The 23026-nt window shown below is 41.2% G+C and overlaps 1 protein-coding gene across 1 annotated transcript; it reads right to left on the minus strand.

The window, feature by feature from the left end:
* Window positions 1-2910: 2910 nt before the first annotated feature.
* LOC311099098 (nuclear receptor subfamily 2 group F member 6-like) lies at window positions 2911-21036 on the minus strand. The gene is made up of 5 exons (XM_084139730.1): window positions 20251-21036; window positions 18716-19477; window positions 10938-11032; window positions 8451-9029; window positions 2911-4794 (listed from the first exon to the last, which is right to left on the minus strand). Exons 2-5 carry the CDS (start codon window positions 18982-18984, stop codon window positions 4520-4522), a joined length of 1218 nt encoding a protein of 405 aa, XP_083995856.1. The 5' UTR covers window positions 18985-19477; window positions 20251-21036; the 3' UTR covers window positions 2911-4519.
* Window positions 21037-23026: the final 1990 nt, after the last annotated feature.

Genomic DNA, 23026 nt, shown 5'->3' on the forward strand with positions numbered 1-23026 from the left:
AAAGACACCAACTCATGCTCTCATGGAATATCGTATGATGGTGACAACAGGTAAAGAGCATGAACAATAGGAACTTTGTCTGATGTCGCCTCACACTGGTTCAAGATGCAACACTGTAATGGTTCTTTCTTGGAAAATGATTTACAATAGGTAGATTGAAATGATGAGGCTGTTTACACCTATTCCAGATTACAAAAGCTATGCATTACCTTTTGCATGTTATTGTGCTGTATAATATTCTGTCTTTAATGTTTTTAATGTAGAATAACAATTAACATATTTTTATAAGGAAATATTGTAAATCATTCTAAAATATAATGTTTTGCAATGTGATCATGCAACACATTCATTCCCGACATTTGTAAAAAACGATATTTACAGTAGTTTTTCTTTGAAGAAAGCCGTATACAATTCAGTAGGTTTGTTGATCAATTAGTCTTCCCATGGTTTGTACATTGTTTTCAGAGATTAATAAACGATTTCATGGCAAGTATTACATCTATTGATGTACAGTTGAAGTCGGAAGTTTACATATACCTTAGCCAAATACATTTAAACTCTGTTTTTCACAATTCCTGACATGTAATCCTAGTAAAAATTCCCTGTCTTAGGTCAGTTAGGATATTCTTATTTTAAGAATGTGAAATGTCAGAGTAATAGTAGAGAGAATGATTTATTTCAGCTTTTATTTCTTTCATCACATTCCCAGTGGGTCAGAAGTTTACATACACTCAATTAGTATTTGGTAGCATTGCCTTTAAATTGTTTAACTTCAGTCAAACATTTCAGGTAGCCTTCCACAAGCTTCCCACAATAAGTTGGGTGAATTTTGGCCCATTCCTCCTGACAGAGCTGGTGTAACTGAGTCAGGTTTATAGGCCTCCTTGTTCGCACACGCTTTTTCAGTTCTGCCGACAAATGTTCTATATGATTGAGGTCAGGGCTTTGTGATGGCCACTCCAATACCTTGACTCTGTTGTCCTTAAGCCATTTTGCCACTACTTTGGAAGTATGCATGGGGTCATTGTCCATTTGGAAGACCCATTTGCGACCAAGCTTTAACTTCCTGACTGATGTCTTGAGATGTTGCTTCAATATATCCACATAATTTTCCATCCTCGTGATGCCATCTATTTTGTGATGTGCACCAGTCCCTCCTGCAGCAAAGCACCCCCACAGCATGATGTTGCCACCCCCGTGCTTCATGATTGGGATGGTGTTCTTCGTCTTGCAAGCATCCCCCCTTTTCCTTCAAACATAACGATGGTTATTATGGCCAAACAGTTCTATTTTTGTTTCATTAGACCAGAGGATATTTCTCCAAAAAGTAAGATCTTTGTCCCCATGTGCAGTTGCAAACCGTAGTCTGGCTTTTAATGGCGGTTTTGGAGCAGTGGCTTCTTCCTTGCTGAGCGGCCTTTCAGGTTATGTCGATATAGGACTCGTTTTACTGTGGATATAGATACTTTTGTACCTGTTTCCTCCAGCATCTTCACAGGGTCCTTTGCTGTTGTTCTGGGATTGATTTGCACTTTTCGCACCAAAGTACATTCATCTCTAGGAGACAGAACATGTTTCCTTCCTGAGCGGTATGACGGCTGCGTGGTCCCATGGTGTTTATCCTTGCATACTATTGTTTGTACAGATGAACGTGGTACCTTCAGGCATTTGGAAATTGCTCCCAAGGATGAACCAGACTTGGCTGATTTTTTTTGATTTTCCCATGATTTCAAGCAAAGAGGCACTGAGTTTGAAGGTAGGCCTTGAAATACATCCACAGGTGCACCTCCAATCGACTCAAATTATGTCAATTAGCCTATCAGAAGCTGCTAAAGCCATGACATCATTTTCTGGAATTTTCCGAGCTGTTTAAAGGCACCGTCAACTTAGTGTATGTAAACTTCTGACCCACTGGATACAGTGAATTATAAGTGAAATAATCTGTCTGTAAACAATTGTTGGAAACATTACTTGTGTCATGCATAAAGTAGATGTCCTAACCGACTTGCCAAAACTATAGTTTGTTAACAAGACATTTGTGAAGTGGTTGAAAAAACAAGTTTTAATGACTCCAACCTAAGTGTATGTAAACTTCCGACTTCAACTGTATATAAATCTTGGATTGCTGATGCTATGTATTGGCCATTGAGAGGCTTTGAAGCCACTGGTCGGCCATATTGGTACTCCCCAGTAGGAGCAGTCCTTCATAGGAACAAATGGATTTCTACAGTATGTCAATTAGATGTTTAAATGACAAAATTACATGTATTTAAGTATTTTTTGTTGTAGTAGGGATGGTAACATTAGTCATCTCAAAAAATTATACTTTGTTTACCTCACATAATGTAATTTAAAAGTATGAATTAAGGCGTCTGTAAAATAATAAATGTGGCAAAAATGAATGTAGACATTAATAAATGCATTTCTATAGCTTCCAAAATATTTTCAACAAGGTGGGGGAGTGCCAAGATCGAGACGCGGTGGCTTCAACACATAACCCAAACTCATCTAGTGTATATACAAATAATTCATTACATCTCTTATTAGCTTGTGAGTACAAAACATATTGCCCACATCTAACTGACATTCTTATGGAGGTAACTGACACAACTAAGGAGAGAAACGATCCACACACTCACCTTGTCATTTTGGCCGCAGCAGTCCCATCACCAAACAGCCATGACAACAAACTCCCATATCACCTAAGTGCTGTGTAGTGAGCTACTGGAATGCATTGCTTTGTGGTGGTTTCACAATTGGCTCAGGAGTAGCCTCTTGTTCTACACCAGTGTAGTAGTGTCATTTTCACCGCCATGGAGAATCACATCTTTTTGACACATCTCGAGGGATGGTAGAGGTATTTTCACATGAAAATATTCATGTTTAAAAAAAGAAACTGTGAACTCAACATTAAAAACAGAACTTTACTTTCTAATCCCATTTCGTAGATATGAAACACCTTGTAGAACTTTAACAGATCCAAAATTAAATTGTGACATGCAGCAGGACAACCTGGCATCTAAAAATTATACCATCGATAAAAATGTTAAAGCCTTTGGTTCCCCACCTTTACAGTATATACACTTCTTACACTTAAAATTGGTTTTGATGCGATTTCTTGGCATATTGAAAGTACCAACTGTATTTGCTCTTTGTTTTCAACATGGTCATATGTCATAGGGAAACCATTTGGCCACCACCTTTTTGATGAAATACTTTTTGTCACTTGAGTCTTGTTTCAACAATCAGCGTGTCATTCATCCTCTTCAGGTGTAGTTGAAATATCAGTCCGTATTGAAAAAAACGGTGGTCATCTTAAAGAATATGTCCAGATGAATGATCTACTCATACTGCCGTGTTCGAATTCATATTGAATATTGAAAAGGCAGTCGTTGAAAAGAAGGCAGTTTGTGGTGAACAACTGTACAATGACAGAGAGGTTGCCTTAAGAAGAAATCCGTCGATAGTATTGTGTTGTCTTGTGAGGTATCAATCCATATTTGTGTAACTGTGGTGTTTTAAAAGTTGCCCAGTACAACAAGTAAGAGCCCTATGAGAGATAGGTGGAAACAGTTATTGAGTCCCTCTGTAAGTCTCTCCACTTTATCTGCTTGGCTGATCTACTAGTTCAAATGTCAAATCTATAACCTCTTTAAAGCTAGAATCATTAATTGAAACAATAACAAAGCGGGTACCCTGCCTCTGTTTTGGTAAAAAGCTGAGGGATAGGCCTGGAGATACTGTATGTACGTTTTAACAATGTCGTTTTAATGATGTTTTGAGGCTATACAGTGTTTGTTTACATTTACATGTTTTACAAACAAGCTCATATTTTGGGCTCTGGTGTTGAACTAAGCTCATGAGGCATTTATAAGTTATATTCTTGCAGAATAAATGGGTATATATATAATTAATTTATAAGTCCAAAAATGGATGTAGCAAGTAAGGATTCTAGCTTTAAGGACAATTCAGTTTTGAGTTAAATTTCTGTGGACGATGAAGATTTGGGTGACATGTCTTGTCCCAGTTCCATTTCAGCCACTAGCACCTTCTCCTTTCCTCTTACCACTTTTGTGTTTGCATATATGAAGCTTTTCTACCAGAATTCTCCAGAATTTCACCAAGTGTGATCTCTGTCTTGGTTTGAAACCCAACCAAAGGTCTGATGTAGTTGTCAAAAGTCTTTGCACCAAAGGCAATGAGATGTGGAAAATGAGGCATGGTTTCAGTGACCTCTATTGGCGGGACATTAATGTGTGTATGTAAGTCACTATGGCATGCGGATGGCATGGCTGACTTGGGTTGCCATAATGGTGCACAATAGGTGTGTTGGCACCAGTGTGCTGGCAATAGACCCAGCTGGCACTAGGCTGGTATGGAGAGCTCAGTTCATGGAGGCAGTACAACATGTATGATGTCCAGCTGGCGCTAGCATAGGATCACACAGATGGATCCTGATGAGTCAGAGGAACCTGTGGTTCTTGTCGTCACTGCCCAGACGGAGACTTCCTTTTGGGGGTTACTGTCCAGGGACGTAAGGCCAGCTGATGGAGCTTCCGGAGAGCTGCATGTCACGGATGAGCGTCTCGATGGGCGTCTTGCCCACCAGACGCATGAAGAAGAGCTGGGAGATGAGGTTGGCGGGCACCGCGCGGAGGGCGGGCAGGCGGAGGAGCAGGCGGCCGAAGCGCTGGGGCTGACCTGGGTACTGCATCCGCTCGTACTCTGTCAGAGCCACCTGGGCCTTCTCCTGCAGAGACTCCACGTGGGCCGGGTCTGTCAGGCCACAGGCATCTGAGAGGGAAGAAGGGAGGAAGAGATAGTTGAGGTGAGACAAAGTAGGAGGGAGCAGTACTTAACTGAGACGGGACCCTAAATAAAGATGAACGGTTGCTTTCAGTTTGCACCAACAAGAAAAAGATTGTATCCGACAACTAAAAAGGTTAGGTTGTACCGCTTCTGTTTTCCCGTTTTGTACACATTGTATCATTTCTATCTTTTGTTTGGGTATTTTTGATTTGGGTAATTCAAAATTGTTTTATTTACATGTCAACATGTTATGCTCTCAGGGTAAGTGTGCAGTGCAGACCTTTCAATTACAATGTTGACTACCACAGTTTTTCTCATCTCGTCCTTGAGCACACACATTTTATTTTTAAACGGGACACCCAATTCAACTTGTCAACTAATCATCAAGCCCTCAATGAGTTGAATCAGGTGTTTTAGTTCGGGACTACAATAAAATGTGTGCTGTTGGGTAGGCTACTCGAGGACCGGAGTTGAAAAACACCACACTACCATACATTTACATAAGGCCTGTGATTGTACTCTGCACTTGCATTGTTGTGCCAGGTGAGGGTACCACACTCCTCAAATCTACCAGTATACCCGTGTTCAGGCGTTGTCATTTCATTCAGTCAACAGGTGCTTGGTTATCCTTAGATAACATAGAGCAGTGCTCTCCAACACTGTTCCTGGAGAGCAACCCTCATGTAGGTTTTCGCTCCAACCCCAGTTGTACCTAACCTGATTCAGTTTATCAACCAGCTAATTATTAGAATCAGGTGTGCTAGATTAGAGCGAAAACATATTGGAATGTAGCTCTCCAGGAACAGGGTTGGAAAGCCCTGATGTAGAGTGATATGCTTTCCCATTAGAAATACAGTGTGAAGTGGAAACATCTAGCAGCAACAACGGCTCAGCCGCGAAGTGGTAGGCCACACAAGCTCACAGAACGGGACCGCCGAGTGCTGAAGTGCGTTGCGCGTAAAAATCGTCAGTCCTCGGTTGCAACACTCACTACCGAGTTCCAAACTGCCTCTGGAAGCAACATCAGCACAAGAACTGTTTGTCGGGAGCTTCATGAAATGGGTTTCCATGGCCGAGCAGCCACACACAAGCCTAAGATCACCATGCGCAATGCCAAGCGTCGGCTGGAGTGGTGTAAAGCTCACCGCCATTGGACTCTGGAGCAGTGGAAACGCGTTCTCTGGAGTGATAAATCACGCTTCACCATCTGACAGTCCGACGGACAAATCTGAGTTTGGCGGATGCCAGGAAAACGCTACCTGCCCCAATGCATAGTGCCAACTGTAAAGTTTGTTGGAGGAATAATTGTCTGGGGCTGTTATTCATGGTTCAGGTTAGGCCCCTTATTTCCAGTGAAGGAAAATGTTAACGCTACAGAATACAATGACATTCTAGACGATTCTGTGCTTCCAACTTTGTGGCAACAGTTTGGGGAAGGCCCTTTCCTGTTTCAGCATGACAATGCCCCCGTGCACAAAGCAAGGTCCATATAGAAATGGTTTGTCGAGATCGGTGTGGAAGAACTTCACTGGCCTGCACAGAGCCCTGACCTCAACCCCATTGAACACCTTTGGGATGAATTGGAACGCCGACTGCGAGCAAGGCATAATCGCCCAGCATCAGTGCCCGACCTCACTAATGATCATGGCTGAATGGAAGCAAGTCCCCGCAACAATGTTCCAAGATCTAGTAGAAAGCCTTCCCAGAAGAGTGGAGGCTGTTATAGCAGCGAAGGGGGGACCAACTCCATATTAATGCCCATGATTTTGGAATGAGATGTTCGACGAGCAGGTGTCCACATACTTTTGGTCATGTAGTGCATATGTTAAAGTCTCAGCATGTTAGTCAAAAGTCCCAGCATGCAAGTAAATAGTTTGAATATGTAAGTATGCACAGTAGTCAAAAGTCTCAAAATGTAGCAGGTCGACATACAGTGGGGAGAACAAGTATTTGATACACTGCCGATTTTGCAGGTTTTCCTACTTACAAAGCATGTAGAGGAAAATCACATTGTATGATTTTTAAGTAATTAATTTGCATTTTATTGCATGATAAAAGTATTTGATACATCAGAAAAGCAGAACTTAATATTTGGTACAGAAACCTTTGTTTGCAATTACAGAGATCATACGTTTCATGTAGTTCTTGACCAGGTTTGCACACACTACAGCAGGGATTTTGGCCCACTCCTCCATACAGACCTTCTCCAGATCCTTCAGGTTTCGGGGCTGTTGCTGGGCAATACGGACTTTCAGCTCCCTCCAAAGATTTTCTATTGGGTTCAGGTCTGGAGACTGGCTAGGCCACTCCAGGACCTTGAGATGCTTCTTACGGAGCCACTCCTTAGTTGCCCTGGCTGTGTGTTTCGGGTCGTTGTCATGCTGGAAGACCCAGCCACGACCCATCTTCAATGCTCTTACTGAGGGAAGGAGGTTGTTGGCCAAGATCTCGCGATACATGGCCCCATCCATCCTCCCCTCAATACGGTGCAGTCATCCTGTCCCCTTTGCAGAAAAGCATCCCCAAAGAATGATGTTTCCACCTCCATGCTTCACGGTTGGGATGGTGTTCTTGGGGTTGTACTCATCCTTCTTCTTCCTCCAAACACGGCGAGTGGAGTTTAGACCAAAAAGCTCTATTTTTGTCTCATCAGACCACATGACCTTCTCCCATTCCTCCTCTGGATCATCCAGATGGTCATTGGCAAACTTCAGATGGGCCTGGACATGCGCTGGCTTGAGCAGGGGGACCTTGCGTGCGCTGCAGGATTTTAATCCATGACGGCGTAGTGTGTTACTAATGGTTTTCTTTGAGACTGTGGTCCCAGCTCTCTTCAGGTCATTGATCAGGTCCTGCCGTGTAGTTCTGGGCTGATCCCTCACCTTCCTCATGATCATTGACGCCCCACGAGGTGAGATCTTGCATGGAGCCCCAGACCGAGGGTGATTGACCGTCATCTTGAACTTCTTCCATTTTCTAATAATTGCGCCAACAGTTGTTGCCTTCTCACCAAGCTGCTTGCCTATTGTCCTGTAGCCCATCCCAGCCTTGTGCAGGTCTACAATTGTATCCCTGATGTCCTTACACAGCTCTCTGGTCTTGGCCATTGTGGAGAGGTTGGAGTCGGTTTGATTGAGTGTGTGGACAGGTGTCTTTTATACAGGTAACAAGTTCAAACAGGTGCAGTTAACAGGTAATGAGTGGAGAACAGGAGGGCTTCTTAAAGAAAAACTAACAGGTCTGTGAGAGCCGGAATTCTTACTGGTTGGTAGGTGATCAAATACTTATGTCATGCAATAAAATGCAAATTAATTACTTAAAAATCATACAATGTGATTTTCTGGATTTTTGTTTTAGATTCCGTCTCTCACAGTTGAAGTGTACCTATGATAAAAATTACAGACCTCTACATGCTTTGTAAGTAGGAAAACCTGCAAAATCGGCAGTGTATCAAATACTTGTTCTGCCCACTGTATAGGTCAAAAAGTCTAACATGCATGCCAAAAAGTCTCAGAATGTAGGTTGAAAAGTCTGACATGCATGCCAAAAAGTATCAGCATGTCAAAACAAATCTCAACAGACTCAGTCATCTAAATCCACATACAGTACAAGGTGGGAATAAAATAAAACAGACATCTCACCTGGCGAGAAGAGGGCGATGGCCTTAAGGCAGCTGTACTCGGCAGAGTCCACCTGGAGCCGGCTCAGCTTTTCCACCTGGTTCTGGAACACCCTCACCTGGTCCATGAAGGACACCACCCGCTCGGCCGACATGGGCGAGGAATGGAAGCCCGCCGCGGCCAGCAGTGGGGCCATGTGGAGGGGCAGGGCGGACTGGGCTGCGTTCAGGATGAATAACTCGCTCCAGCTCAACCTGAGGAGAGCCACCTGCTCTGACACAGGCAGCTCTGGGAAGTAGGGGATGTTCCTGGCCCACTCAATGGTGCTGAAGAGCAGCCTAGCTGCCAGCTCGCAGATGTTGTCAATGCCCATGACGGCCCCTCCCGCGCCGGTGGCCTGGCCCTGTTGGTTGTACTGGTGGCCGTAGCGGCTGCTGGGGTAGGGCTCGGCACGCAGCAGCTGGGAGATGAGCTCTGACACAGGCTGCCCACCATTGTTGTTGTAGAAATCGGCCCCTCCTACGCCACTACCGCCACCTACTGGGGTGCCCGTGGGGCTGAGGCCGGAGTGTGATGGGGGGATACGTCCGCGCTGAACTGCTGGGGTGGGGATGGGGCCACAAAGGGGGGTTGGGATGGAGTTAAGAAGGGGCAGGGAAATGGGGAGGACGAAAGGGATTAGGATTTGGGGTGAAAAGTAGGGAGGGCAGGGGGGGAGAAGTTGAAAATGATTTGGGTATGCTCTCTCGCAGTAGGAGGTTTGGCAGATTAACAACAGACGGTCTTGACCAGATAAGGACCATCTAATTCCAGATTAAAGTGAGCACAATGGGGAGCAGACAGATTCCTCAATAAAAGAGGGCGAAACGGAGGACACGCATTCTTCGAGAATCCTCCAACTGAAGGTTATCTCGAAGAATAAAACAAAGACAGCAAGCAGAATTATCCATTACAATTTCATTTCCTCTGATTAATTCTCCTCTGGAGTTCATTTTTTACTGTGTAAAGATTTGTATTACCAAAAGTGGGATAAAATATGACATTATGGCTTTTGTTTTCAGATTGATTGCTCTCAGAAAGAAAATGAAATGATTTTGCTTCTTTGTAAGGATGAAATAGAGCGTGGCTATATCAAATACTGCTATAATGCTCCCAACCATAGTTAACGTATTAAGCCATTGAGTGAGTCATTTAACCTTGAGGGGGAAAGGGAAATTCAACTCTAATATGCAGATAACGGAAGGCAGAGTCATCGATATTAGACTGAAGAGGCAGCATTTAGAGTTGCATTCCTCTACATTTTCTGCAACAGCTCAATTAAATCATTGTGGGCTATATCGTTCTGAGCTTCAAGCTACAGACCCTTTACCTTAGGCTACAATAATGCTTCATATCAATGGCATAGGGATACTGTATTTTACTTAGGGCTTCATTAGGCTAAAGTATAAGATGACATACAACCAGGGTAACGGTGGAACCATCACCACTTCCAAACAGATGGAATGTTATATATATTCAAATGACTATGGAAAAACAACCAACCACTGCATATACTGGGTTACATAACTTGGGGCTATAGTTACAGTTGAGATACAGACAGTGATCTGTGTGAATGACTGGTGCTCAGGGGCGCAGGTGGCTTGCTCCTGTATATCTCTCACTCACTCTCTCACTCACTCACTCACTCACTCACTCACACAGGCACTAGATTAAATGACAAAGTGCATTGCATCGAGACTGCACGCATGGCAAGCTTAGCTATGATAGGGCCAGGGTAGTTATATGTGACATGCACTATGGCCCACATGAAAAAATACTATAGTATTCACTGTAGGGTTTTTGCAGACTAAAGTCTGCAAAACCACTACAGTGGATCCTGTAATATTTACAGTTAACTATAGTATAGAAACTGTAGTATATACTATAGTAATTAATGTAGTGTTTTTGCAGATTGTAGTATTTACTGTAGTGTTTTTACAGAAATTAATGTAGGTTTTACTATAGTGTGTTTTTGTTTTCTTATCTTTGACATAGAAGTGGATGCTTTCTCCTTGAGCACAAATTGTGGTATGGGTGAAGGGAATGGGCAAGGTATATGCAAATTAAATACTGTAGTATTTAATTTAGTTTTTTATATATATTGTTTTTGCGGACTGTAGCGTTTGTGCGGACATTACTGTAGTATTTACTACAGTGTTTTTGCGGGGGATAATACTGTAGTATTTACTATAGTATTCTACAGTATACTAGAACATTCTATAGGTAGTACTACACATGATCGAGGGATAATACTTCTATAATAAACTGTAGTATTGTTTCATGTGGGTGACCATGTAATGGTAAAAAAAAATAACTTTGAAATAAACTTGTTTTTTTAGGGCAGAAATCTACACTGTCTCTTCTTGCCTGGAGTTCATGTATCTTAAGTCAACATAAACATATTCTGCATGAATTTACACAGAAACCTATATATGCAGGTGTTCTATTGTATGTGGACAGGAAAAGTACCTTCTTTGCGCATTCCTACTCGAAAGCACTTCTCCAGGCGACAGTACTGGCACTGGTTACGGTGATGTTGGTCAATCTGGCACTCTCGATTCGACCTGAAATATAAGATCAAAACATGTCATCACTGCTATGCCATCCACAAATGATAAGGACATTTAGCTTAGCTGACACTTACAACAGCTACATAACCCTTGGCAGAAATCTATAGTAGCATATACAGTATGTGTACCATCACTTTAATGGAGGAAGGTCACTTCAATGTGATATAAAACATTCCCAGGCAGTTGTGAGTTACCAGACCATATCTAAATGATTGCATAACATTAATAGAGGGTAGCTGTAAAAAGATGAAGCATAAAACAAGATGTGATTCAAAATAAGCTTCTATTTAAATATATTATAGCTATAAGCTGGTTTACAGAACCAGGTTATATAAGTGCACGGCCAATTCTCTACTTTTAAATTAACACTGAAAAGTGTGTCAGTGTTAAGGAATTAACACATTTAGTGTTATGCAGTAACACCTCATATAGTATTTTTAACACTAGGAAGTGTATATAGTTTGCACCAATGGTGTTACACAAAAACACCTCATATAGTATTTTTAACCATTACGCAAAGAGATCAGTATCTCTTAACAAGGTCACTCATGTTGGATTAAGGACATTACAATAATATCTACACATGTTTAATGCCACATGCTCTTATGTTAGCAACTTGTGCAACACTTCCACTCATGAGTGGCCAAAAACAACGATTTGAAAGCCACGCCCCCAATATAATTTCCCAGTGTGCCTTGCCTTGTCGAGTGAATTATAAAGTTATCACGCGTCACCATATTTGTTGGTGACAGAGACATGGTTGTTGAATTCGTTCATTTTCAGTCCTATGATCCTATGGACAGCAAACTCTTACAATACATAAATATATCATAAGGCCTTACTTTGATTGCCAAGTTTGAACCTAACACAGCGGTGTAAGGAACCTTCTGGTTTACAGGCCACATCAGACATGCAAGCCACATTATGCTGGCTTTCAAAGTGATGTGTAATTCCTATTGGAATCCAACCAGAGTTAGGATATCCAACATTTGGAGAAGAAAAATCACCAGCAACCTGCGTTCACAATGACTGTCAGGGTTAGGAACATTGTGAGGAGACTACCTAAACCATTTAAACTGGAACAACCATTTCAGTAACAGGTGCAATAAATCTAACTAACTGATTGGATTAGTTTATAAAAAATGTATGTTATATATCTTTGTGTAGCATAAGACTAATCAATCAATCGAAAACACAAATATAACATGCAAAAACACAAATATAAGAAAATATCCTAAAAATGGGTAACGCTTCATTTTAAGGGGTCCTTATTACAATGTAATTACATATGTAATTACACTGTAAAAAGTATTGTAACTAATTGTAATAATTCATAGTTACACCGTAATAACTTCATATAACTGGTGGTAACAGGGATGTAACAACAAATGCTTGTTACCATGCTTGTTACAAATGTTTATGTTTCCGATAGCATCCCAACACACCATATTTCAGCCTGCACAAACCATGTGATAAGCGTAAGTCAATTGAAAAACAAACACCTCATTGACACAACTCTGCAATAAAGATCTGGAGTCTGATGCCCAGACCCAATGGCAAAAACAGGTTCACAAACGGTTCACATAAAAACAAACTTTACATTGTTAAATAATTTAACGGTGCATTTGACAATGTGTCAATTACTTTAACTATATTTTATTTTAATTTTTACACATTCATAAAAAGCTATGGTTAAAATTGTGAGATAGTAATTCGTGCTTGCCAAATTGTAAGCCTATAGATGGGTTAGCTGACAACATCACAAAAACGATGTGCGCGCTTCCATGTGGCAGAAGTCAGCGTGTTGTTGTGATTCTGTATGGCCAGTGTTAGCAAGAATGACAAGAAACTGCCATGTGGGGAATCGGTAGTGGCTCGTTTCATCTTGTTCTGGATACCATATCTTGTTTTGAGGTGTTTGACTGATTTCATGTCAATGCTAATATGGCTCAAATTCGCTAGCGAGCTAACCAACAACTGTAAAAATGTATTTGAGCGACAGCAAGTGCTCATTTTGCTAATATATTTATGTTTTCAAAAACATTAGACAAAATATAGCTTACATGTTGTCAACAACCTAAGCCAACTATCTGTTTTGCCCCATAGTTACTCATGCGTCAGTTTTGTTGCTAAACAACCAACACATCTATTAAGCTTGGTTGAATAAGGGTTTATAAATGCACTTAAAATGGTCATAAAACAAACTCTTATTCCATCATGTAACCTTGCAAAGGTTTCACTGTTGAGGAACACTCTCAGTTTTGGATGAGATGCATTGGTGCAATTATTTATTTATCCCAGGAATTAAGGCATCATGTCAAGTTCTGTCCAGAGGGGTCGAGAAGAAGGTCAGTGTGCAAAATCCATACATGAAAGATTGCCGCGAAAGAAACAAAGTGTTGTTGGAGAAAAATGTCAACACAGGAGAGAGTAAGTAGGTTTTCCATGCAATTTGTTTTGCTTTTTTGGATACATGAATTCTGCTGGACGATTTAGCATAGATTACAAGTTAGCTAGCATTTGCTAGCTAGCTAGCCTGGTGTTAGCAAACGTTAGCTGTCGTTTTTTTTGTTGGACCTACTAACTAGGCTAGCTAGCAGAATTCTGCCTGTTTTGATTTTTGAAAATGTCTGAATAAAAAAATACAAAGAACAAAAAAACAAAACAAAAACGCTAGCTAGCTAGTAACCATCTACATAATATACTTTCCATGCAATCTCTTGAGTTTTTTGGGATTAGCTAGCACTCTAGCTAGCTAGATAGTTTTTTTAACCTTGACTAGCTAGCTACCTACCTAAAGCTGGCAAATATGCTATGGTCGCTACTCACTAGCCAACGCTAGCTGGGCTCGATGGTCTTATCTTCCCTGAACCTTGTTCTCAGGGTGTCCGTACCCCAAGGGTATCACGTGAGACATACTTGTGTCAACACAAGCACTATTATTGCTAGCTGGATAACACAACAACTAGCAAGACCTAGCTAGCTACAGTGGGGGAAAAAAGTATTTAGTCAGCCACCAATTGTGCAAGTTCTCCCACTTAAAAAGATGAGAGAGGCCTGTAATTTTCATCATAGGTACACGTCAACTATGACAGACAAAATGAGGAAAAAATATCCAGAAAATCACATTGTAGGATTTTTAATGAATGTATTTGCAAATTATGGTGGAAAATAAGTATTTGGTCAATAACAAAAGTTTCTCAATACTTTGTTTTATACCCTTTGTTGGCAATGAAACAGGTCAAACGTTTTCTGTAAGTCTTCACAAGGTTTTCACACACTGTTGCTGGTATTTTGGCCCATTCCTCCATGCAGATCTCCTCTAGAGCAGTGATGTTTTGGGGCTGTCGCTGGGTAACACGGACTTTCAACTCCCTCCAAAGATTTTCTATGGGGTTGAGATCTGGAGACTGGCTAGGCCACTCCAGGACCTTGAAATGCTTCTTATGAAGCCACTCCTTCGTTGCCTGGGCGGTGTGTTTGGGATCATTGTCATGCTGAAAGACCCAGCCACGTTTCATCTTCAATGCCCTTGCTGATGGAAGGAGGTTTTCACTAAAAATCTCACGATACATGGCCCCATTCATTCTTTCCTTTACACGGATCAGTTGTCCTGGTCCCTTTGCAGAAAAACAGCCCCAAAGCATGATGTTTCCACCCCCATGCTTCACAGTAGGTATGGTGTTCTTTGGATTTAACAAAGGATTCTTTGTCCTCCAAACACGATGAGTTGAGCTTTTACCAAAAAGTTATATTTTGGTTTCATCTGACCATATGACATTCTCCCAATCCTCTTCTGGATCATCCAAATGCACTCTAGCAAACTTCAGACGGGCCTGGACATGTACTGGCTTAAGCAGGGGGACACGTCTGCCACTGCAGGATTTGAGTCCCTGGCGGCGTAGTGTGTTACTGATGGTAGGCTTTGTTACTTTGGTCCCAGCTCTCTGCAGGTCATTCACTAGGTCCCCCCGTGTGGTTCTGGGATTTTTGCTCACCGTTCTTGTGATCATTTTGACCCCACGGGGTGAGATCTTGCGTGGCACCCCAGATCGAGGGAGATTATCAGTGGTCTTGTATGTCTTCCATTTCCTAATAATTGCTCCCACAGTTGATTTCTTCAAACCAAGCTGCTTACCTATTGCAGATTCAGTCTTCCCAGCCTGGTGCAGGTCTACAATTTTGTTTCTGGTGTCCTTTGACAGCTCTTTGGTCTTGGCCATAGTGGAGTTTGAAGTGTGACTGTTTGAGGTTGTGGACAGGTGTCTTTTATACTGATAACAAGTTCAAACAGGTGCCATTAATACAGGTAACGAGTGGAGGACAGAGGAGCCTCTTAAATAAGAAGTTACAGGTCTGTGAGAGCCAGAAATCTTGCTTGTTTGTAGGTGACCAAATACTTATTTTCCACCATCATTTGCAAATAAATTCATAAAAAATCCTACAATGTGATTTTCTGGATTTTTTTTCTTCTCAATTTGTCTGTCATAGTTGACGTGTACCTATGATGAAAATTACAGGCCTCTCTCATCTTTTTAAGTGGGAGAACTTGCACAATTGGTGGCTGACTAAATACTTTTTTTCCCCACTGTATATGCCTAAAGTATAGAAATCATGATGATGATAACTAGTGGCAATGTATAGTGTCTATGCTAAATTGTCATACATTCTTCTTCTCTACCACATATTCCCACAAGTCTCAGACTCCAGGATGCTTACAAGAAACAAACGGATGAAGACAGTCAGACATAATTGTCTAATTCCATTGTTACTTGTAATGTTAAAAAGGTCAGAGAAAGACACTCCCCTTTTCTAAATTAGCTAGCTATCTAGGCTACTCACCATACTATAGGATACAGATTTGATTCACCACTTAAATAGTTATGTTTATGTTATTGAGTGAGCCTATATATCTTTGTTTAATCAAATTAATCAAATTACTAATCTAACAATAAAATCCTTATTATTTTGAAAGAAATGTAAGATATTTTTTCATGTTTCAATAAAGTTTACTAAAGTAGAAGCTCTTTTGTTTGTAGGTATTTTCACTTGGTAATGAATAATAAGTAATTATATAGAAATTGCTCATAGGTAACTATAAAGTTACACTTCACTTTAAATAGCTACATTCTGTGTAAGAACTATCGACAACCTTGTACTTATGCAGATATTACAGATATGCACTCTGTTGTATTAGTGTGTTTATTTTCTCACTTGGATGGCGCTTTCAGAAGCTGATGATTAGATTGCTAGAATGGGTAATGTACTTTGTAGGTACACAATAATTACAAGTAAGTACACGTCAAGATACACTTCATTTTAACTAGCAAAATCCTGTGTAACACCAAGTAATTACATTGTACTTATGCAGATTTTACATGTACTCTGTGAGGTACTTGTGGGTTTATATTCTTACTTGGATGGCAAGGAGGTTCAGGTTGTCATAATGGGTAACATACACATTAATTATAAGTAATTTTTTAAATTATCATCTGGGATGACACCAGCATGGTAGACCCCAGTCAGTGAGATTGACCTATATCTGTTATTGTAAACTCAACCATGTTAACCCAGATGGTACACTTTTTGGGGGCAAGTGCTAGCAACAACATTGAGTAGAGATTTAGAAGAGTGCGCATTCACAGGTAGGTAATTAAAGCCTTTTGAGCTTCCAACCTTTGTAATCTCGGACACCCAGCACATCTGTCCACAAGAGATTACAACCTTGTGACAGTTATTACTGCGTCAGATGCATCTGAGAAGAAACAAAACACTAAATTGGTGAATTTAGTGGAAACTTGTCCATTTCTAACAAGCATGGTAAAAAGCATTTGTTGTTACGCCTCTGTAATTACAGACCGCAATTACAACCAGTTACATGTTGTTATTACAGTGTAACTATGAGTAATCACAATTAACTACAATACTTGTTACAGTGTAATAAGGACCCCTTAAAATGAAGTGTTACCAAAAAAAATCTACCTGCAGTAGAGCATGCTGGGAAATCTGATAATGATGGATGTGGTTTTGATGGGAATGTTTTACTCTCCGCATAGTAAAACTGACACAATCACACTCAACACTGGTTATTAACACCAACACTGGGGTTATTTTACACCACTGAGTGTTATTTTCACTCTTACAGAGTTAATTTAACTTCTGAATTAACACTAGAAATGTTACACTGAAAGATCAACACTAGGTAACACTGGCCAATTTGCTGTGTATATACTGTATGACCCAATCACTGTCTTTCCTTAAATGATCCATGGCATTAATATTGTATCATGCTCATGGATCTTTCATATGGGCAGAGTGGCTGATGTAAGGATGACTAAATTGCATTGGGGAAGAAATTCAATCATCTGACTTCGAGGCCAGTTTTGTACAAGAAAATGTATGAATTTGTATGATATCTTCTGGCAGATGGGGAAAAAAAAGTAAATCAATAAATAGCACACCGCAAAACAGCACAGTACATTACAAAATATCGCAATATAGAGCTGAACAATACCATTAAATGCAATATAGGTTTATATTCAACCCTCAATTGTTGCATATTGTTGTCTACTAATAATATTGACAATCAAGACATCTGCCAATAAACAATGATGGTGTGTCATACAATGTTTAATTCAGCTGTTCTCTTCAGAGACCTTTCATATCATGAAAGGCTCTCAATTAAAGGAAAATACCACTCAAAAACGGTATTTTGGTATTTGATTCATTAGTTCAACGTTGATACAGTCCTAAAATGTTTTGCATGTCAGCAATCAAGTTTTCAAGATATAGAACTTTCAAAATATGATGCAAAACGCATCATACTGTGACACTTTCTGTATTTTGAAAGTTCTATATCTTGAAAACTTGATTGCTGACATGCCAAAAATGTTGGGACTGTGTCAACAGTCTAATGAAACAGACAGACTAATGAAACAAAGTCCAAAAAATTGTTTTTGAGGGATATTTTCCTTTAAGTGAGGGATGACACAAATCCGGTATGCACACTGCTGTGGGAAATTGTAACAGCTCTGTACAGTGAACAATGTTTTAATGCAAGACTCATTCTAGCTATTTGCATCCATTTGCTTTGTACAGATGGGATATCCATAACAGACAAACTAAGGGATCAGAAATAAAGGCTCAGTGACATAGCTATTCATATTAATTACCCAGGTGTATGTTACAGTTTGGTTGAGGAAAAGGTGCATTTTCCCCTTACAATGTAAATTGCTTTGAGCACTTTAAAGATGCACTATGCAGAAATCACTCCGCCATTTCCTGGTTGCTAAAATTCTAATAGGTAGCCTAATTTCAGTTTATGTGACAAAACAAGCAAGTATAGTGTAGATAATCATTATACCATCTAAACCGTTGTGAAATATATTTTCCATAACCAAAAATATTGTATTTTCAGCTGCTTGAAGCTGGTGTACAAAACAGAAATTAAAACACTCAAAAATGAAACTTAAGAACGGGAAGCATAGAAATAGGGCACATAGAACAGATCTACCACTTCTTATACTTGCTTTCAATGAGAATGACAGATCTATAACACACATTTCTATGTGAATTTGGTCGGGTCGGCCAAAAAGTTACATGTGCAGCTCTATTATAATTATCAATCCACTTTGAGAATCCATAATTACATAATCACAATTATCCATTAAGTCTCACCTGCAGGTATAGTTGAGGTTGCGGCGGATGCTCCTCTTGAAGAAGCTCTTGCAGCCCTCGCAGGTGAACACACCGTAGTGCTTCCCACTGGACTTGTCCCCACACACCACACAGTCCACCACACATGCCTTGTCCTCGTCCCCGGCCTCCATGTCGCTGCCCCCTGCCTGGGGCGAACCGTCCTCCTCCTCTCCCCTCAGATAGCCCTTCTCCCCCAGCCCATTAGTGCCCCCATTGGGATCTCCCCAGCCCCCACTCACCATGGCCATTGTTTGGTTAGCAGACCACAGAAGGAATGGGAGACAGCCAAAGCTTTTGGTTGCTGCTGTCTAAACTTTCTGACTTTCTTTTGTGCTCCGCTGTTCAGAGTTTAATATTTGAAGGTTCTCTGTCTTCTCATTTAATAATTTGTTTAGCTTTTTGGTTCTCAAATTGTGTCGGAACATAAAATAGTCTGTTTGAAAAATACCCACACCCTCTTTTAATGTATAGAAGAGTATAAATGGTGTAGAATGTTTGTCCCCCCCCCCAAAAAAAACAATAGAGCTGTATTGTCTCCTCCCCTTTCACTATGACCTGGAAATAGTTAAGCCTTTCACTTTAGAAACTTTTGTTTTGCATGCCTGTGGCTTCCAATGCCCCCTGTTTTTCTTTCTCCTTTTTCAATTATTCACTCTTTTTGTGTTTTTTCCTTTGGTCCATGTCCTCCGACGGTTGTCTTATAGAAGTCGAATGGTTAACACTTCAGCCAAGAAACAGAACCTTTCACAGGAAACAATGAATCAAACACACATTTTCGGACGGACCAAAACACATCCCATTCACTAGCTCTCGAAAACCCTTATTATCCTTAGGGTTTTCACCGGTTAGCTTCGCACACGGTTGGCTGCGTGTGAACTACAATTCCGACACTGTGTTTTAACGTGAAGAAACGTAAATAATCATCACTTGCGAAGCGGTTTTCGAAACATATACTGATATGCCCCTTATCTTTAATATCAGCAAGAAAGAATCTTTCAAATAAAAAATATTTGTTTTGCACAGATCCATATGCTATGTGTGCCTCCAGTTGACGAACTACACTTCCTCCCCAGTTATGCTTGCACACAGGTGTTCAGAGCATGCTAGTCCTTATGTTTCCACAATCTTACTGCAAGCCATGCATTTTAAAGTTCAGAACGAGCGCCGAAGCTCTTAACAAAACTCCCCGGAACAGAATATACTTTTGTCGATAAGCGCTAAAGGTAGTTAGTGTCTAGAATGGGTTACGCATTCACTAGCACTTTGCACATGACTAGAGATGGACATTCTCTCTCACTGCCTTCTTTCTTTGGCAAGAATAATGGCTGAAAAAGGACCTCGCTAGTCCTTAGCACATACCTGGAGACGAAGCAGTGGCCACCCCTCATAAAACAGTCATGCCGTTTACCTTCCTTATAGTGTTAATGTAGAGTCCTAGTCCTTCTGCCTTTCTGGAATATATTACTTATATCCTGGCATTAGAAATAAATAATACAAAAGCCTTGTATGCTTACCTTTGGAAGTGCATTCATATAAAATTTCAATGTCTTGTTTTTGCTAGATCACTCTTACAGCCACGGAGGGAGTGAGGGTACAGACAGAGCGAGGCAAGAGACGGGTTTTCCAGCAATCCTCTGAGCACCAACAACATTCTGGTTGACAAAGAGCTCTTCCAGGTCACCATTAGCAAAACAACTTGATGTTTTTCACGGCTCACTGTGTGCCAATATCATCAAGGCACACAAATAACTACTATCAAGTCTCAACTGTGGCTACATCTACCCCCTCTGTTTAACTAAATCAACCAGTCTCTCTGGCTCTCTTCAAAATGATCTTCAGCTCAAGGAAGTGCCCTCTCTTCCTTGTTTGTTGTTGCAGAGGGCTAGGCTTTAGCAATATCCTTTGTGGTAGTGGCTAGACCAGTTTCTGATTCAGCCGCTCCAAAAATAGAGAGCACAGATGAGGTAGAAATCCAAAAAGCCTCCTTTCCACGCCTCAGAAGCCAGTGGAGCTACTCTAAGCGCATACTCCAGTCTTTTGTCAGTTCTTTCCCACCGAGCACTAATGACTTGTGGCCTAGCCCTGTGCTCAGTCCGTGTAGGTGCTTCCCGTGGCTGAGGCAAGGGGGAAGGGACAGGGCTTTCTCTTCTCCCTTTGGCTCCAGAGTCCACAAATTGAATTAAAATGTAAAAAGGCTAGGCTCTAGACAGACTGGCTGTTGCAAGCCACCCCACAGACCATCCTCTCTCTCTGTGTCTGTGTGTTTGTCCTTCTCCCTCAGTTTTCCTCAGCATGTGTGTGTGTGTGTGAGAGAGAGAGAGAGAGAGAGAGAGCAGAGCAAGAGAACAAGCAAGGGGGAGTTAGAGAGAGAGGGAGTGGGGAGGGGGTCATCTGTGAGCTCAGGGATTTGACACTGCTATTCAATCCCTGCGGTTGCCATGGCACCAGCTGCCTTATATGGACATTGGAGTCAAAGAGCAGATAGTGTGCTGTGGGGCTGCCGCACACACACAGAAAAATAATGTGGAGGTTCGCTCTCCTTGGAGAGAGGCATGACCCCAAGGCCTCAATCTAAGCACACGGCCAGAGTTACCGCCGACCATGCCAAACAACTCTAAGCCCTCCGACAAATAAACAAGACACCTCTTAGCATGGCTCTGTATCTGCTCCCATCACATTGGCTGGGATTTTTATGGCAAAATGTCAAGCTACTTGTTTATTTACTCTGTTCCCACAGGCAGGTTATGCAATAGGCTACATTAAATCTTTACATTTCAAAGCTGAATCCCCCCTGAAAATGTTGATAACAAAACACAGATTCCTCAACAAACTTTGACTTCAGTAATATGAAGTAGGCCTACAAATGTTTTCTCTGTGTAATGCATTAACCCTGCAAATTATTGCTTGCACTTTGATCTTAGCTCCTGGCCCATGAATAGACAGCTTAAGACCCATCTCATTGTGCAACAACAAAAAAACGCCACATTTTGGTCATCGCCATTTCACAAAGGTTCTCTGTCCCCTTGCTCCCTTGCTCTGTGAAGGACATGGTGATTTGTGTCTGAGGTTAGCCCCAAAGGTCACACTGACTTTCACCCCCCTGCCTCGCTAAACCCAGGGTCATCCTAGATAAAGAAACAAGGGCAGGAGAGAAGAAAAACAATCCTGGCTAAGAGTGCAGAGAAACATGTCATGGATCTGATCAGACATATTACTATGATAATAATATAATATAATATGCCATTTAGCAGACGCTTTTATATGATGGTATTTGAACTGAGAGAAAAGTTTATATTTTACTGTTACAGAAAGACGTTTTCAAGTACCTAAAAAAGTGTCACCAACATAACTTTTTTCCTTGTTTAGATCCAGATAATATGGATAATTCCAAGAAATTCCTGAACCCAAAACCTTCCCCCTGGCTGTGTGTGTGTGTGAGTGTGTGTGTGTGTGTGTGTGTGTGTCACTGGGACAGTGTAGTATTGTCCTGGCCATTGTGTGGCTAATGGATCATCAGAGGTGTGTTAAGCTGAATGAAAGTCACTTTAATTAAGCCTGTGTGTCTGTTGATTGTCACATCTATTGTTGGTCAAGATTAGCCTCCCCAAATAATGGCTCCTTGTGAATGTGTGTGGAAGTGAATGTGTGTGGGAGTGTGTGTGGAGGGGGATGGGGGCGCCGAAGATATAATAATAATAATAATATGCCAATTAGCAGACGCTTTTATCCAAAGCGACTTACAGTCATGTGTGCATACATTTTTACATATAGGTGGTCCCGGGGATCGAACCCACTACCCTGGCATTACAAGCGCCATGCTCTACCAATTGAGCTACAAAGGACCACTATTAAAAGTGTTGACCTTCCTTTTCTTCCACAACATTTTCAAGATCCATTATTACGACCAATCCTTTTGGGATGAGCTACATGAATTGCGTCATGAAATAACAATAATTTCTTATAATCCGACATAAGCGTTATATTAGCAAAAGCCTGTTAAAACCACTACTCCTTGCTTCAACCTCCACAGCAGCAGTTTGTCAAGGCAAGGTACTACTAACAGCCTGCTACCATAGCAAGGGCTTGGTACATTCCTAAGAGTGCTTGTTCCTTGTTCAACGATCACATCGATGATAGCTGCTGTAGATCCAAAAGTAATGCGGAAGAGATACATTTAGCCTTTACTTGCTGTTTGGTATGTGTCTGGTGTTTGAGTTAGTGTGTGGACTCATGTGGTTTGTGTGTGTGTGCGTGTGTGTGTGCGTCAGTGTGTGAATCTATTTAGTGCTC

This window comes from Coregonus lavaretus (genome assembly GCF_964263955.1).
Source record: "Coregonus lavaretus genome assembly, chromosome: 23".
In the NCBI taxonomy this organism is placed as follows: Eukaryota; Metazoa; Chordata; class Actinopteri; order Salmoniformes; family Salmonidae; genus Coregonus; species Coregonus lavaretus.

Coding starts and splice junctions, on each gene's coding strand:
- LOC311099098 (XM_084139730.1), bottom strand. CDS start 18,984: ATGGCCATGGTGAGTGGGGGCTGGGGAGATCCCAATGGGGGCACTAAT. Junction 11,033..18,715: donor AACCTCAACTATACCTGCAG/GTGAGACTTAAT, acceptor CTTATATTTCAG/GTCGAATCGAGAGTGCCAGA. Junction 4,795..8,450: donor CATCGCCCTCTTCTCGCCAG/GTGAGATGTCTG, acceptor CTTCCCTCTCAG/ATGCCTGTGGCCTGACAGAC.